Source organism: Ictidomys tridecemlineatus, chromosome 2 (genome assembly GCF_052094955.1).
Source record: "Ictidomys tridecemlineatus isolate mIctTri1 chromosome 2, mIctTri1.hap1, whole genome shotgun sequence".
In the NCBI taxonomy this organism is placed as follows: Eukaryota; Metazoa; Chordata; class Mammalia; order Rodentia; family Sciuridae; genus Ictidomys; species Ictidomys tridecemlineatus.
The window spans coordinates 113245351-113263226 of NC_135478.1; the positions used below are offsets into that span (position 1 = coordinate 113245351).

General features: G+C 45.7%; 1 protein-coding gene across 2 annotated transcripts; it reads right to left on the minus strand.

Annotated features, from left to right (window-relative positions):
• Positions 1–528: 528 nt before the first annotated feature.
• On the minus strand, positions 529–16965 carry Tcn2 (transcobalamin 2). 2 transcript variants are annotated; one of them, XM_005341868.5, is made up of 10 exons: positions 16826–16965; positions 16273–16491; positions 12685–12877; positions 11721–11890; positions 10828–10989; positions 9150–9322; positions 8836–9022; positions 7322–7493; positions 4359–4474; positions 529–1099 (listed from the first exon to the last, which is right to left on the minus strand). In XM_005341868.5, exons 2-10 carry the CDS (start codon positions 16334–16336, stop codon positions 1038–1040), a joined length of 1299 nt encoding a protein of 432 aa, XP_005341925.1. In that variant the 5' UTR covers positions 16337–16491; positions 16826–16965; the 3' UTR covers positions 529–1037. The 2 variants fall into 2 exon arrangements, with proteins under 2 accessions (XP_005341925.1, XP_005341924.1); XM_005341867.5 differs by having other exon boundaries at positions 16787–16937.
• Between the last annotated feature and the right edge of the window lie 911 nt (positions 16966–17876).

Genomic DNA, 17876 nt, shown 5'->3' on the forward strand with positions numbered 1-17876 from the left:
AAAATCTCTAATTTTTAATGTATGAGTGGAGGAGCCAGGAGGCTGATCAGGGGTTTTTTTAAAAAAAAATTAATTCCAGGGCATGTTATTTGAAATGGGATCTCACTATGTGGCCCAGGCTGGTCTCAAACTCTTGGTCTCAAGCAATCCTTCTACGTCAGTCTCTCGAGTAGCTGGGACCACAAGCCTGCACCACTATATTCTGCTTAGGTCATGTCTGTCTGTCTTCTAAGCCACATCCCCTGCCTGACACTGTGGGAGGCCACAGCATTACTGCCTTGTCTGTGACCTTGGGTGAATCACTTTCCCTTTTCAACTACTAGTTTCCTTATCTGTAAAGCAAAGATGAAATTAAAATATTTACAGCCCTAAAGAGTTGCTTAGTAAACAGCCTCTCTGCCAACCTTACTACCCAATATCCATGTAAATGTCCATGTGCCCAACTCCCCCCATACCCCAGGGTACCTCCCCTTCTCTGTCCTTGCCCCTGTATTTGTGGAATACAAGGCATCAAGATGCTGCAACACATACTCAATCAAAACTTTAATCATTTCAAGGTGGGCATTAAACAGCCCTGCTAAGGCCTTGTCAGCTCTGGGACCACCACCCTGACAGCAGAGTGAAGAGTCAGCGTCAGGGCCACAGCCCCTGGGCCCTGGAGGCCTCCTTGTGGGCCTCTAATCCCAGAGCAGTAGTACTCACAATGCCCATGTCCTGCAGATTTCTTCTCCTTCTGCCAAGGAGTCTGAGTGCAGTATGTCCTTCAGAATATGGGCCCACCTTTATGGAAGGCCTGTGGGCCAGGCAGGACCAGATTGGGACTACTCAAACTTCCCAAAGGAGGTACTTGGCTCCCTACTTCAGGGTTGAATCATGGCTTAGGATCCTTATAGGGGTGGTGGCTGTGGTGATCTGGAGGACATCCCTCCAAGTGTTCAAGAGGTAGCAGTAGGGTCAGGCAAATGCCTATTCCAGGGATATCAGGAAGGAAGATAGAAGGGAGTGTGTGAGGCTGCCGGGTTGAGGGAGCCCAGGGACTACCAGCTAACCAGCCTCAGCTCAATGGTTTCTCCATCCTGGGGTCTGTAGTCAGCAATGCCTGCAGAAAGAGATGAAGCCAGGAAGGTTAACAAGACAAGGTATCCTCTGACCTGGATCCCCCTCCTGCTCCACTTTGAAGATCCACTCATAGTTTGCTGGTGGGAAGTTGAAAGCCTTTCAGAGCCAATAGCGAGTCTGAATCTGTTAAATGAGGCATTTTTGCATTAGGGGCACCTCCAAAGGGCAGGGGTACAAGACTGCATGCTGGATAACAGACACAAGGTGAGAAGAATCAGAGACCCTGACAACACTGTCTTCATAATACCCCAGGGGTTGCCAGGAAGAAGGACTTGCTCAGTGTGGTCTGGAGGGAGAAACAGGAATAGCAATGAAATCTCCAGGATCTGCCTTTGCTCTCTAGATAATCCAAGCTCTAGTAGGATACATGGGTTCAAAACCCAGCTCTGTCACTCATTAACATTGTGACCTTGGGCAATTTATTTAATCTCTGTTAACAATTGTGTTCTCATTAGAGAAATGGGGTGAGTAATAACAATCAGGTTGAGGGTGAAGCTCAGTGGTAGAGCACTTGCCAGCATGCATTAGGCCCTGGGTTCATACCCAGCACCAGGGGGAAAAAAAAATCAGAAATGATGTCAACAACCCATGGGGGAGTTGAATGGGTCCTCAGAGAACCCAGGTGTCAGGGAGGTGCACTACACTGGCCTTAGGACATTTCCTTTCAATGGAGATGCTATAATCTGAATGTTTGTTTGGTCCCATAATTCATATGTTGAAACAACCCCCAAGGTGATGCATTAGGAGGTGGGTCCAGGAATGAAAACAGGTCCCAATTCAGCCTTTGACATGTAAGGAGAAGTTTGCTGAGGGATTCAAAGATAATTCTCTCACTCATAAAAAGGGAGTGGCCTCAAAAAGAAATAGAAGGGTCTTTCTATTTTGTTTTGTTTTTCTTTTAGCAGTGCCAGGGATTAAACCCAGGGCCTCAGGATTGCTATACAAGCACTCTGCCATTGAGCTATATCCTCAGTCCTACAAGGGTCTTTCTGGAGGAGGAAGCCACAAAGAGAGAACAGAGCCAAAGAAGTCATAGGGAAACAGGGCTGAAGCCCTGGTTACAACATTCCTGAAGTCCTTGCTACCTCTGTACTTCTGATCATACAGGCCAATGGATGTCATAGAGGAAAGTTGTTTGCATTGCATTTCCTGTTACTTGCAGCCCAAAGTACTATAATGGATGACATGGTCTGTGTGGCTGTTATAAATAAAAGAGTAAAATCTACATATACCAACATAGAAAGATGTCCATAGTATATTAAGAATTAAAAGTTTAAAAAAAAGGTTGCAGCCAGCTGGTTGTGGTGGTGCACGCCTGTAATCCCAGCAGCTCTGGAGGCTGAGATAGGAGGATTGCAGGTTCAAAGCCAGCTTCAGCAACAGTGAGTCGCTAACCAACTGAATGAGACCTTATCTCTAAATAAAATACAAAATAGGGCTGGGGATGTGACTCGGTGGCCAAGTGCCCCTGAGTTCAATCTCCAGCACCAACAAAACACAACACAACCAATAAACAACAACAACAAAAACAACAACAAAATAATGGTTGCAAAACAGTACAGAGTTGCACTTGTCATTATGGTAGCCATTAGGCAAATGTGGCAACAAAAAGCACTTGAAATCTTTGTACGAGAAAAAAAAGAAAAGCATGTAAAATATGTCATTAGTAATTTTACATTGAAGCCAGATGTGGTGGCACATGCCTGTCATTCCAGTGGCTTGGGAGGCTGAGGTAGGCGGATCCCAAGTTCAAAGTCAGCCTCAGTAACTAGTGAAGGCACTAAGCAACTTAGTAAGACCATGTTTCAAAATAAAAAATAAAAAGGGCTGGGGATATGGCTCAGTGGTTAAGCACCCCTGAGTTAAATCACTGTTACTGGAACCAAATTTGACATTTTAGGTCAGGAGCCATTTTATCTAAAAGTTCCAAAGTTTGGATTCTGAGGCGATGCTACTTAACTTCCCATAAGAACATGTGCTTACTAAAAAAAAATCAACCCCACCACAGCTTAAACTTCTAAACAGTTTACAATCAACCCCACCACAGTTTAAACTCCTAAGCAGCTAATGAGATTCCTCCCATAAGAACATGTGCCTGCTAAAAGGATCAACCTCACCCCAGCTTAAACTCCTAAACAGCTTATGAGATTCCTCTTGTGGGCCATAAAACTGCTCTGTGAGTGCCGACAGGCTGCTGCTCTCCTCAGAGGACAGCCATGTTACTAACAATAAATCTCTTGCGCGGGATTCTGGTGTGTGGTGTGGTCTTTGGACTTTGCGTGGACTCTATGAGTGTCCTTTCAACTGGTACCAAACTAATTTTACATTGATTACCTCTTAGAATGATATTTTTGATATATTGGGTTAAATAAGAAATGTTATTAATATTAGGGTTTTTCTTTTTTTTTTTGGTACTTGGGAATGAACCCAGGGGTGCTTAACCCCTGAACCACATCCCCAGCCCCTTTTTAATATTTTATTTAGAAATAGGGTCTCACTGAGTTGTTTGGGCCTTGCTAAATTGCTGACTTTGAACTTGCAATACTCCTGCTTCAGCCTCCTAAACTGCTGGGATTACAGGTGTGTGTCACCACACCTGGCCTTAATATTAGTTTGGACAACTAGAGAATTTTAAATTACGCATGTAACTGATGTTTTATTTCTATTGGATCCCATTGTTAGAAAGTATAGCTTTCCCCTGCCCACCTCCTGCTTTTTGGTTGTACTGGGGATTGAGCTCAGGGCCTTATACTTGCTAGGCAAACACTATTGCTGAGCTATATCCCCAGTTCTTCTTATTTTTTCATTTTTAGACAGGGTCTGGCTAAATTGCCAACCTGCCTCACCCTCTGGAGTATCTAGGATTACAGGCATGTGCTGACACACTTGGTTGTGGCTCCAATTTTTTTTAAATAAACTTACATATTTCTAGAAGTATCTAGGAAAAAATACACCAAATATTAAAAGGAGGCATTTCTAGACAGTGAATTACATGTGATTTAAATTTTCCTTTTTTTTCTTTTTTAAAACTTACTTGGTCTCCAAGAATTTCTATGATAACTTGCATAAAAATTCTAAGAAATCAGTTAAACAAATTAGGTCCAATCTTGAACATTGGTGATTTTACAAGGTATAGCCCAAGAAGTTTCAAGGGAAAGCTGGGATGAGTTGATGAAGCCTTATTGCTGGTTGGGGTGAGGTAGGGGACACATATAGGGGTTACAGGTAATCACACTCACCTTGCTGTAGGGGGGTGTCAGGGGCTCGGAGGAGCTGCCAAAACTCTCGGTCCCCAACTGCTTTCCCCATTACAGTTGTCAGGTAGGGGCCTGACAAGGAGGCCTGTGTTCCATACCTAGAAAAGGGAAAGATGAAGAAAGAGGAGACTGTTGTCTCAAGGGGAAAAGTGGCGCTCATCCACACTGGCAAAGAAGTTTTGTCCTTGCCTTTAGGGCCAGCACTAGCCAAAGCCTTCCTGGACTACCCTGCCACAGTCCATGGGTCTTACCTCTAACCCCTCCTCTCCAGACCCAATAATACTGCCTGGAGGTTTCACCCTTTCTGCATTCACCAAGACCATGGCCTCCATGAAGGGACACTGATTAAGTTATTAACTCAGTTGTCATTCCCCGCTCTGGGGGCTGATGTTGTGTGCGTCCAGGGAGGTGGAGAAGCAGAAGCAGAAGCAGAAGCATCACACTGAATAGGCCAAGATGCAATGAGAGAATGTGAGGCCAGAGTGCAGAGACACTGGGACACGAGGAGAGGGACATGGGGGAGCAGAGGCAGAGACAACTGGTAGTGGCACTGGGTCTCTCGTTCTGCAAGTTTCCATGGCTCAGTAGCAATCTCCTCTTCTTGGAGCTGGGTTGCTTAGTCTGCTCTCTGGTTTCACATAATCCACACTTGTGGATGCTGGAGTAGTTAGTTAATTAGGCCCTGGAAACTAAGAAATACCTTATTCACACTTTTTTCACTTTCTTTGAGCTCCTTGCCTTCCACTTTTCATTTCCCTGACCCAACTGAATACCATTTCCAGAGGTTCCTCTTAATATTTCATGGGGCACATCCTTCTTTACTCCAAAAGTGAGGATGGTTTCCATCTTAGACATGGGAGGATTATAAAAAAAATTTTTTTGGTGGTACTGGGGATTAAACCCAGGACCTTACTCTTGCTAGGCAAGCACTCTAACACTAAACTACATCTCCAGTCCCTTTTTAAATTAATTTATGTATTTTGAGACAGAGTCTCTCTAATTTGCTGGAACTTGCAATTCTCCTGCCTCAGCCTCCTGAGTTGCTGAGATTACATGTGTATACCACCACACCCTGCAGATTATTTCAGTTTTAAGAAACAGAAGCTCACTCAGAGTAAGAGGCAAAAGAAATACAACCATCCCTCCATATCTTCAGGGGATTGGTTCTAGGATCTCCCATAGATACTAAAATCCAAGAGTGTTCAAGTCCCTTATATAAAATGGCCTTTCTGCCTAGCCCCTGAACTCAGCCCATTCACACTAACAAAAGAACAGTTTCTCAGATTTGTGTTCATGTTGGCTTTTCAGAGGTCCTCGAAGCTCTGAATTTTAAAATGTGAAATTCTTTTTATTTTTCATTGTCTCAACAATATTCAAACACGAAAGTAGCAGGCTCTGAATAATCTCCACATCTGCTAAATTAAGACTTGGCAAGGTCACTCAACATGTGTGTGGCCTGTGACTGTGTTGGTACCCAGAAGCATTTCTCTGTGTGCTGCAAGAGATTGACCAGGAAGTGGGTTTAATAATGAAGGAAATGTTGGGACTAGAAAAAAAGCCTAGGAAGCTACAGCAGCCTGTACAGACTCAGCTTCAGTAGTGGCTCAAATATAAGGGAGTATTGAGATCACTGGACCTGCCAGTGTAGACCTGTACTTTCACAGACAATCCTTATTTGAATTTATTATTATTTTGTGGTGTTGGGAATTGAACCCAAGCAAGCACTCTACCACTGAGCCACATCCCCAGCCCCATTACACTTTTTTTCCTATTTAATTTACAATGTTGTTTAGGATTCATACATGTCTAAAGGAAGAAAGAAAGGACTTGATAGTCACATCCAAGTCTCTTATAGAAGTAACAACCATGGATGTGGGAGATTTTTATCCTTTAAGGGGGTCTTTGCATATCTCTGATCTGAGAGTCCCTGGCCCAGATGACCCCAAGGTGACAGCTCTTGGTCCTCCCTGGCTTCAAAAGTTGTTCTCTGGAAAGTTCAGTTGGAAACAAGAATTGGGGACCTCTTCAAAGAGGCTCATTTTTCTAAGGGAGAATTCAGGGGAAGAGTTGACCTGATGGGACCCCTAACTTCTCAAAAGAGAGAGTCATTCTCATAAGATGAATCACATTTATCTTATTTAGAACCAGACAGGGCCTGACAGATCATCAAACCTGCTTATTCTTAGACTTGTCACATCTCAAAGTAAGAAGCAAGTTGAAGGACATTGTCCCATCTCCTCAGGGTAGCATTGTCCAACCTCCTCAGGGTAATTAATAACAGGATTGCACCAAGATTATTTAATACTACAAAGTCTTATTTCTTGAAAGCTAAGCTGTATTAAGCACTTCCTACATTTTGGACCCTACACCTATAAAAGCAAATGACACTATCTCTTTATGTGTGTGCACTACTGGGGATTGAAGTCAGGGGTACTCTACCCCGGGGCTACATCCCCAGCCCTTTTCTTTTTCATTTTGAGACAGGATCTCACTAAGTTGCCCAGGCTTAGCAACTTGATGAAATCTTTATGCCTCAGCCTCTGGAGTAGTTGGGATTAAAAATATATGCCACTGTTTCCAGCTGAGTGGCACAAACTTTATGAGCCACTCACATTGCTCTCCTCAAAATGGTCCTATGAGAAGAGAACATCTGACATCCTCCCTGAATTATGGTAAATAGCTGTATTGGATCCCTAGCTGGAGAAAGGGGAGCTGGGATCCCAGTGCTGAGGGCTCTGATTCCAGAACTTGCTCTCTTAATGACAATGCTCTCCCATGGCCCCTTGTTTCCATGACAACATGAGCCAGAAAGGAATGCAGAAGGTGGACACAGAAGTTGGGCCAGTACTTCTCCCAAGGGAATCCTTTCCTCTGTCCCCTGTCCATTCCATGACCCTGGAAGAGGGGATGAATGGAGTGAGAATTAGAAAATGGGGGTGTCTCACGTGAATCCTCCTAGCTCGTGGGCCTTCTCCAGGACATCTTTCAAGGAAGACCCAGCAAGAACAGAGATGGCCTGTTGATATGGTGGCAAGACACTGGAGACCTTCAGTGTGACACTGATCATCTCTGAGACATGGGTAGGTGAAGGATTCTCAAGAGTTGAAGCCAACATAACTGTGCCAGGAAGGAAAAAAGGGGAAGCTGGTGTGAGGATAGAGAGTCTGGATATGAGTCCTATCTTCCTGCAAGAACACTTTGGCCTATCTAGACTGCATCCTTTCCTGCAAGAACACTTTGGACCATCTGGACTGCATTCTTCTGCATGTTCTTAGCTTAATGCCACGACTATCTGCTAAACTGAAACCTGTCTGCCATCCCAGCTCCCTTGTCCTTCAGCCTCCACATCCCTGCACCACTCAAGATCAGGCCCCTCACTAGTTTCTCTGCTTCAAGAATTGTACCCCACAGGGCTCTTTCTTTTCTTTTTGGTAGCAGGGGTTGAATCCAGGGGTGCTTAACCACAGAGCCACATCCCTGAACCCCTTTTTATATTTTATTTAGAGGCAGGGTCTTTCTAAGTTGCTTAGAGCCTTGCTAAGTTGCTGAGGCTGGTTTAGAACTTGCAATCCTCCTGCCTCAGCCTTGCAAGCTGTTAGGATTACAGGCATGCACCACAGTACCTGGCCCCAGTTCTTTTTATTTTTATTTTGAGATAGGGTTTTGCTAAGTTGCTTAAGGCCTTGATAAATTACAAATGCTGGCCTCCAACTTGTAATTCTCCTGCCTCAGCCTCTAAGTCACTGGAATGAGAGTCACGCTCCACCATCCCAGGCTCCCAGAGGACTCTTTCTAGAACATACATTTGTATACATTTTTTAAATGTTATCTGCTACCTCCACCTCCCCTCTCCATGCCTAGGGATTGAACTTGAACTCACAAGTACTAGGCAAATCCTCTACAACCAAGCTACACCCAAGGTCCTTAACCTGCTTTTCATTCAATCTGCCTGCCACTCTTGCTCATTTCCATTCTTTTACAAGAGCTTTCCCCAAGTTCCCCCAAATTATTTTCTTTTATGTGCTTTTATTCTTGCTGTCTTCTTTCTGCTCTGCCCTCCCTTTTCCTTTCTCCCTTCTCCACTGACAAATCTCATCACTTCTTCAAGTCTCTTTCCCAGATGATGCCCTGATTCAATGCTGTTAATTCAATGCTGTTAATTAATGTCAGTTATTTCAGATAACTCTCATGTTTCAGAGTTATCTGAAATACACCTCTCCTCATTTATTCATTCAAACATTTCTTCACTGGAGTCCACTCAGTATTTGGCATCTTTGACCCCACACTGTGAGCATCTAGAGACTGTAATCGCATTTTAACTTCTGTGACCTAGGCATACCAACAAACTTGTATTGCCTCAGCAAATTGGGACCAAGAAACCGCCCTTAACTGGGTCACACAGATGTAAATAATCTCAGCAGATTGTAAAAAGTTGTGTTTCCACAAAAGGTTTGACTACCTCTAGGTGCCTGGCAGTCTGGGAAAATGAGATCCATATAGGTCTTGTGGTTCAGGACGGGCAGCAGCTGGGAAATCATGAGAGCATTCTGGAAGGCCCCATCCTTCAGGAAGGCCAACAGGGCTGTCCTTGCTTTGAGGCATGCTATGCCTAGCCCCATCCTGGGCATAGGGGAGGTCATCAGCAACTGTGATGGGATGGGGAAGAGAGGAAAGGGGTGGGTCAGCCAGCAGTGATTAGCCAGGTCTTCCAATCTCCAACCAGCCTGACCTTTTAGGGACCCCCAGGCCATGGCTCCAGTGCCTCTTTCCCACCTGCAGAGCCAGTGGGGTGCTGTAGACATTCCCAAAGTAGCCCTCAGGGGTCTGGGCCTTCAGGATCTTCTCCTTTGATGTTTGGATGGCCAAGGTGATCCGTTGTCTCAGATCAGGGTTGAAGTTGAAGCGTTCCAGACAGGTGAGGGCCAAGCCTGCCATGGCCACTGTGTCTGAAGAGATAGGAATTATGATGAGCTGGACAGTCATGAGGGACCATGCAGTGCCTTGAGGTTCAGACCCTGTGGCAGTGGGCAGCCTCAGCAGGAGTTGAAGTAATCAGACAACATGATCAGAGCAGCTAGGGCCACCAACCAAAATCATTTGCTCAGGAGTCTCCCCATCTAGGCACTGAATATCTTATGTCTCGGGAAACCTCTTAATCCTGGGAAAACTGGTTTGGATGGTCATTCTACTCTTTCAGGGCTAAAGGTCAAGGGAAGAGACCACAGAAGGCAGGCCCAAAAAGAATGGATCCTAGGGGCTAGAGTTCTGGCTCAGTGGTAGAGCACTTGCCTGGCATGTATGAGGCCCTGGGTTCGATCCTCAGCACCACATATAAGTAAATAAGTAAAATAAAAGATCCAACTAAAACATATTTAAAAAAAGAAAAGGAAAGACTGGATCCTATACTACTCACTCCCAAACTTGGCTGCATTTTGAAATCCTCTGGGGAGCTTTTTTTTTTTTTTTTTTAATTTTCAAGCTTTTTTTTTTTTTTTAGTTGTAGATGGACACAATACCTTTGTTTTATTTATTTATTTTCATGTGGTGCTGAGGATCAAACACCAGTGTCTCTCATTTGCAAAGCAAGTACTCTACCACTGAGTCACAACCCCCACCTCTGGGGAGTTTTAAGCCAATTGCTGCCTTAGGTCCATACCCAGGTAATTCAATTTTATTGATATGGAGAGTTGCATAGATCCTGAGATTTTTTTTTAAGCCTGTATACCTGCTGCAGCTGATTCTAATGTGCCCTCTGATTTTCTGTAAGTCTGTAGGGCAGAACAAGCTCCCTACTTCTTCTCTCTAGGTATTTACCCACCCCCCAACACACACAGACCTTCACCATCCAACCCCCGCTCTGTGTGAGACACATATTCACTCATGGAATGCCAGGCCTAGAAAGAGACCTTGATTCACAATGATAAGAAATAGAAATGAAAGCCCAAGTTCACATAGTGAGGAAGCCGTTCTGGAACCTAGGGCTCAAGCTTCACAGGTCCTCTGATACCGAGATGATATGCACCCAGATTTTTCTCTATGCCAGGCATATGCTAAATCTTTGCTTGTAAGGAATCCTATATTCCTAGGAGGTCATTTACTTTGTTTTTAATATGGTACTGGGGATCAAAACTTGTGATACTTGTGAATGCTAAGCATACTCTTTTCTACTAAGCTATATCCCCAGCTCCTGGAGGGTCATTTTATAGGAAAGGCCACCTGGCTTCCCCAGGAGGTCCTACAGTGAGTGTGCCATGAAGCTGGGGTTTGGATCCTAGTCTAGCTTCAAGGTAAAGCCACTGCTCCACACACAAGTCTCCCTCCATCTCACTCCTAAGGGATATGATAAGGAGGGCTCTCACAGGTAAATGTGGGGCCAGGACATGGAGGTCTTCAGCTGGGAATGGGGGCCAGGGAAAGCCAGCCTAGGGTCAACAGGGTTTGGCCCACTCACCCACAGACAAGTGACCCTGGTGGAGGTGGTGGTCGTGTTCCACAGCATACAGGAGCTTGCCCACCACACTGTCATGTACTCGCTTCTGGTGGACACACAGAGCCAGGATGCTGAGGCCATACTGGTAGTAGCTGGTGTGGGGGTGGCCCTTGTGATCGTGTCCTGGGAGGGAGAAAAACAAGGGGTGAGGGAGTCATGCCAGGCCTGAGGGCTTGCCTCTCTGCCCTCTCCCAACAAGCAGCCCATCAGCACATGGGGCACCATTGCCTGTACTTTCCAACATACTCCTTTGAATTCATGGGATCCTTCATTCCTTTATTGCCTCAATCCCTACTTCATGAGGTCCTACTATGTGTTAAGCATTATGCTTGAAGATAGGAGTAAAGAGACAACAGCCTGGCACTGTGCAGATGGGGTCTCTGATCATAGCACAACTCATACTCATGAGAGCCTGATTATAACTGAAACATGGCCTGAGGTCTATGGAGCCTTATAACAGAAGTCTTTCAATAGCTGGGAAGTTAAGACAGAATTCCTCAAGGAAGTAATGCCAAAGATGGGGGGTGGAGGTGGGGTTAAAGGTAGAGTTGGAATGATCTAGAAAGGGAGGGAGGGCACATGTATGCAGACCTTGGCCTGTGAGTTGAAAGAAGGTGGGCAGTCAGGTCAGTCTTTATGGCTGAGCATCAAGACTTGCCAATAACATGCATGTTGGAATTCAGGAAAGGCTGGATAATGCCTAGCTACCGGGAAAGGCTCAAGTCTCCGGGTGAACAATAAGAGAGGCAAAATGGGAAATAAGATGTGTAGAAAACCCCAAATTCTGATTCTCACCAAAAATATCGTGAGCACTCCCAACTGTTTCCCACCCACAGAAGATGGTGTCCTCTCACCAATGGCTCTCTTCTCATCTTCCAGGAACCACTTGAGCTGGGAGACCAGTCTATCTCCTTTGCGGCTCCCGACAAATTCGCAGTTAGCTCTGAGAGTGAGCAGGTAGAGGGCCAGCTGGCCCATGGAAGGCTTGGTTTGGCAACCATTGTTGTAATTTCTGGAGGTAGACCTAGGACAAAGCCAGTTAATAACATCCTTATGAGAAAGTGCCACCATGCTAAGCCTTTGGGGGAACCCCCACCACTCACCAACATCACAGAATAGAAAAATCCTAACAGTTGGAAACATTGATAGAAGTGCCAAAAATTGGTGTAGTTAACTAAAGATATTTAAAAAGGTGAATGATTGGGTGAATGCTTAATTTAATCATTAAAATATCTTTAGTTAACTACAAAAATAAATTCTGAGGCTCCTGCATCCAAATCACCTGTGCTTGCCCCACACTTTGGCCATGTTTCACCCATATGTTCTCCCCTTCCTTTCCTCTCCCCACCCTGTATCCATTTCTCCAGGATCCCAAGTGGGAAGGTGTTTAATGAATGCTCCTGATTCTTCACTGTTATTCAAACCCCAGAACAGGCCTTTCCTTAATGCTCCTTGGAAAGGAAGAATAGAAAGATGCTGCTTCATGGCTCAGAACAAAGCCATGGATTAGTGATGTCTGCTTCATGCACAGAAGATGAGCACAGATTCAGATGTTGTTTCTGGGCTCCCTATGGCAGCATGGTCATGGATTAGTGAGGTCTGCCTCAGGTATAAGAGGGTGCAGTAGCAGCACAAGGGGCTCATGTTAGCATCTCTGATCTAGTCCAACCATTATACAGAAGGAGAAAGACCTAGAAAAGACAAAACTTGCCTAAAGTCTGCCAACAATGCAATAAAAGGACCAAACTAGAACCCAGGTCTCCTGACTTTGGGGATGTGAAGCAAGACACAGAGAAAGAAGACAGAGTGTAACAGTACCCCAGGAGGCACTGCTGATAATCAAGCTTGAGGCTGTGAAGGTAGAGGTCCTCCTTGGTCCCAGCCTGCATGCTGGAAAGGCGCAGGCCCACATAGAGGCTGGGGTTCAGGTGTTCCAAGGAGAGCTGGTCCATCCAAGGCAAGAGGTGTTGGCCCAGCTTCTCTACCAGCTGGTTGTCCATCTCTGGTATTACTTAGGAAAGAAAATGGTATAAGTGAGGTCACAGAGTCATACCACTAGCAAGAAACTGCCATCCCCAGGGAATAAATATCCTCACTTCCATTTTCACCAAATACACATCCAACTTGAATGGGGGAAATATTACCAAATGGAGGCAATAGGTAAAGAGGGAAAGCAGATGTTCCCAGAGAGCAATTGGAGTGGGTGAGGGAGAGGCGGTAGGCTGAGGGCAAAGAATGCTATTGCCAGGCAACCACCTACCCATCAGGAACAACAGCAAGACTAGATATCAAGCTTTGGGGTATGCCTAGGCATCGTACCCTATCTTTCTTGGCTCTCACTCTAGATCTGCTTTGTACAAGAGAAGAAACAGAAGTTAAAACTCATGTATCTTATATGAGGTTGCAAAACCAAGGATGAGTGTGACTACAAATCCCCTGCTCTTTGGTACCCCACTAAGTACATGTTCTACCCATTGACAAAAATGTCAACTCATGCAGTATGTGTTACGCATCCAATTTTCAAATGCCATGAACTGCCAGCTGGTTCATGGGGCTGCCTGATGAACTTCTTCCCTGCACATCTCAAAGTAACTCTTTTCTTGCCACCTGTGTTTGAGTGAAAATGGCCTGAGAGTTTGAGGCAAGTGACTAGCAAACTGTCATATTTTGTAGCTATTTATCTGAGAGCCAGAGAATTTATTTGAAGCTACATAACTAAGATAAAAAAATACCTAGAAGCTAAAGCCTCAGGGAAATTTTCAGCTCTAGTTGATGGCTGCCTTCCTCCCTTAGGGAAGGGACCCAAGCTCAGAACAGAGTAGCTTGCCTTAGAGGCTTTTTGGACTTTCCTTTCCATTTATGCCTCCCAGATGCTGCTAGTTCCAGCTGCCCAATAGTGGCCTCCAGTGTGCCACATCTTAGGATGATGGGCAGGCCGCTTCTCCTAGGGGACTAAGGAAAAGAACGGCCACAGAGTGCTCTACCTGCCTCCTGGCCTTCAACACAGCTCTCTCTGAGTTCAGGTCCCATGAATTTATGCCTGGTTTTCCAAAAGTCACAGATTCCTGCTGCCATAAAATGACCATTCACTAGCTTGAAACTTGAGTAATTCTTTGCTGTGTGGGGCCAGGTCAGAGCACACATCTGGTTTCTCACCAAAATGTTCAGTAAGAGAGAGGGTTTTCAGCCAGGCAAGGGGGGGGCACATCTGTAATCCCAGTGGCTCAGGAGGCTGAGGCAGGAGGATCTCAAATTCAAAGCAGGCCTCAGCAACTTAGTGAAGCCCTAAGCAACTTAGCAAGACTCTGTCAAATAAAAATTTTAAAAAAGGGCTGGGGATGTGGTTAAGTGCCCCTGAGTTAAACCCCTGATATATACACACAGACACAAAGACACACACACACACACACACACACACAGGGAAGGTGGGGGGAAGTTTTCTGTCTGGGTGCTTGTCTCTACTTCTGTAGCCTTCTATCTCTGTCTCTGTCTCTTTCTGAGGCTCTCTAATTCTGTCTGTCTCAATCTCTCTGATAATCTATTTCTCCACACTTTTCTTCTCCTATTTCCTAAAACAGGTGAGGGAGCCCTCTGGCTCCATCCTGGTATTTGACCTCCAGCATGATGAGTCATCGGAGGATAGAAATGATAAGATGAGGAGCAGGTTGTAAAGAGAGGCTGACAACCAGTTTAACTTCCTTAGAAGGAAGGAACTGGGCAGATTCATGCAGGCTAATAAAAGTGGACTTGGGCAAGCACTCTACCCTCCAGGGCTTTTGCTCACAGGGGTACCCTGCACATACTATTCTGGTAGCTAAGCACTGATTGGGGCTGGCACTTAGAATCATAGGAGCTCACTTTGATTTGGCATTAGTACAGCAAACCTGTCAATTTCACAAGCATATAGAGCTTTAAGCTAATAAAGCAGGTGCTGTGGGATTCTCATACCACTTAAGGAGGAAGGCAGGAGAGCATTTTCTGGGTGCAGGAATGAGGCTGGGAATGACTTACTTGGCAGCAGCAGGATGTATCCCAAATCCCAGTACAAGGTTCTCTAGATCCCAAGAGAAGGGAGCTCTTGTAGAGTCAGGCTCATGGGCTATTTGTGTGGCTAAGTACAAGGCTGGCCAGATGGACAGGAGGGAAAGTTCTGGCTAGCCCAACCCAGGTCTCCCTGGGGTCTGCCTGGACTGGAACCAAGGACTCAGGGATGAGAGCTCTGATTGCCCTTGCGGAACACAGGTCAGAGGCTTCTAGTGCCCAGCAAAGACCATGGCCTGATCTTAATCTGGCGAAGTTCCACTGGAACACCTTGAGCAGATCACTTGGTCTTTCTGGATTCTTCACCTGATACTGGACATGTCTGTACCTGCCTATCATGGTTTCCTCAGAGACCTGGTGTGTAGATTACAAGGAGGAAAAATATGTGAATAGCCAGCATTCTGAAATCTTCCTTCTGCTTCCCACCTGGCCCCAGTGTATGAGTGGCCCTAAGTCTATGCACTGAGACTCACAGACAGGTCCTGAAAGGTCCTCAGAGTTCCCTTAAGGTCCTTCAAGATATGGCAGAGCCAGAGCAGGCAGGGCCTCTGAGTGTGCACCTCCCTTTGCCAGGCATGTTTGTCCCCACTTCCTTCCTCATGGACTCCTTTTCCTCCTTTGGGTTTTAGCTCCCAGTCTTTGGAGATCCTTCCCCAGACTCCCAACCCTGGCTCTCGACCTCTACCCCTGGTTGGCTTCTCCACCTTTTTTTTGGTAGGGAGCCATACTGGGGATTGAACCCAGGAGCACTTTACCACTGAGCTACATCCCCAGCCCTTTTTATTTTTTATTTTGAGCCAGGGTCTCACTAAGTTGCTTAGGGCCTCGCTAAATTGCTGAGGCTGGCCTTGAATTTTCGATCTTCTTGCCTCAGCCTCCTGAGCTGCTGGGATTACAGGCAGGCACCACCACACCCAGCTTGGTTGGCTTCTTTTTTGGCACTCACCACAGCCCAGTTTGGCATTTGATTGCTTTTATCCATCCCTTTCCCTAGAACATAAGCTCTAGGAGGGCATGGATTGGACCTGTTCTGCTCTTTGTTCTTTCTCCAAAGCCTAACATCAGGCAGGCCTGGCACAGAAAAAACTCAATAAATGAGTGTGGGATGAATAAATTAATAAATACCTGAATTAATGGGGCTCTTGTCTGGTGGGGAGTTAGACATATAATTAATTTCAACACAGTGTGCCAAAGTGGAGATCCAGCTAAGCCCAAACTGTTGTGGGAATCCAGAGGGACAGGTAAGTTCCCCTATCCCGCTTCAATCTCAGTTTCCCCCCAAAAATATGAGGGGGATGGGCAAGGTAGTCCTCCCTCTCTGAGTCCCAAGAGGAAAAAGGCACAAGATAGAAGCTGGTTACTCACCACAGATCTCAGCAAGAGCCCCTAGGGCCCCCAACAGGATGAAGAAGGCCCCAAGGTGTCCCATGGCAGGAGCAGGTGGGTGAGCAGCAGGCGGTAAGTGGGGCAGACTCCTGGGGCTGGCTGACTCTTGGAGGCTTCTCTGAGGACAGCCCAGTCACTGCTCTGAGAGAGGCAGTTTCTTGTCACTGATTAATCTCTCCACGCCCACTGTGCTGCTTGCTAAATCAGCAAAGAGAAAGAAAAAAAGGTTTGTTATTGAGAGGGGCGGGGGAAGGGCCAAAGAACAGAGGAAGGAAGGGCAGAGCAGCTTTGTTAGAATTAGGGGACAAAAGGAAGGAAGGGCCCAGTAGAGACCCTGTGGGACAAAACTTGAAGCCAGTCATGTTCTATCCCTGCTGCTTAAAGAGCCAGGCACCAACACAGTGTCTGAAGTCCGTCCAAGTTCATCCTACTGTGCCTGTCTGCTATCCCCCCAGCTGTTCCAGCAGTGAGTTTTCAGGACTGGGGTGCCTACCTGGTGCTCCTCACAGAAGGAACCTCTCAGAGTACTCACCCTGGCTGGGGACAAGGAACACAACAGGGAGCTGTGGTGGTCACATGAGCAAGAACTCCGGAGTCAGCTGCTCTCTGCCAGCCAGCCTGCCCAAAGGGCGGGTGCAGTCCCTGGAAGCAGATCAGACTGACCAGTTTTTTCAACAAACCCAACAGACCTGGGGTTTCCTGGAGAAGAAAAAACAAAACAAGTTAAAAAATGAAACGGAATCATTTGAGTTACAAAATGGGAAGCAGGGCTGCTTGCCAGGGAAGCAGGGCTGCTTGCCAGGACTAGAAAATAATTTTTAAAAATCTGCAGAGAGAAGGGACAAAGGATTCCTTATGTGCTCAGCCCCACTGGAGACTCAGTGCATATAAGTCAACTAGTAGTGGCTGTGTGACATACCCAGGTATATGTAACTTCTCTGAGTTTGAAATAATTCCCCATACATGAGAGGAGAGGGTTGGATAAGATCATTCTAACAGCTCCCTTTTAGCTCAACATGTGAGGATCTTATAATCATAAAACACCTCTAATCATCTCCAAATGAAATTTTTATTGCAATTATTTAATGGCAAATTGCCAAGGTTCTTGCAAGATAATCTACTTTGTGCCTTTTTATCACAAGTCAAGCTTTCAATATTGATAAATATGGAGATGTGGATCTCTTTTTAAAAGTATTGTAAATTGGTGTATGTGGGGGGGGCGTGCACACGCTTGTGTGCATGCATGCACAATGGGACAGGGTCTCACTACGCTGCCCAGGCTAGAGTGCATTTAGCTATTCATAAGTGCAATCCCACTGATACTTGGTAAAGACACCCAGTCATAATAGTAAGCTACAGCCCCTGACTTAAGAGATCCTCCTGCCCCAGTCTCCATATTAGGTAGAATTACAGACACTTATACTGATATTACCTCACCTTGTACATTTCAAAAAAGAGATTTCCCAGAGGCTGGAGTTGTAGCTCAGTGGTAGAGCATTTGCCTAGCATGTGTGAGGCACTGGGGTTCAATCCTCAGCACCACATAAAAAGAGATAAAATTTATTTATTTTGTATTGTGTTCA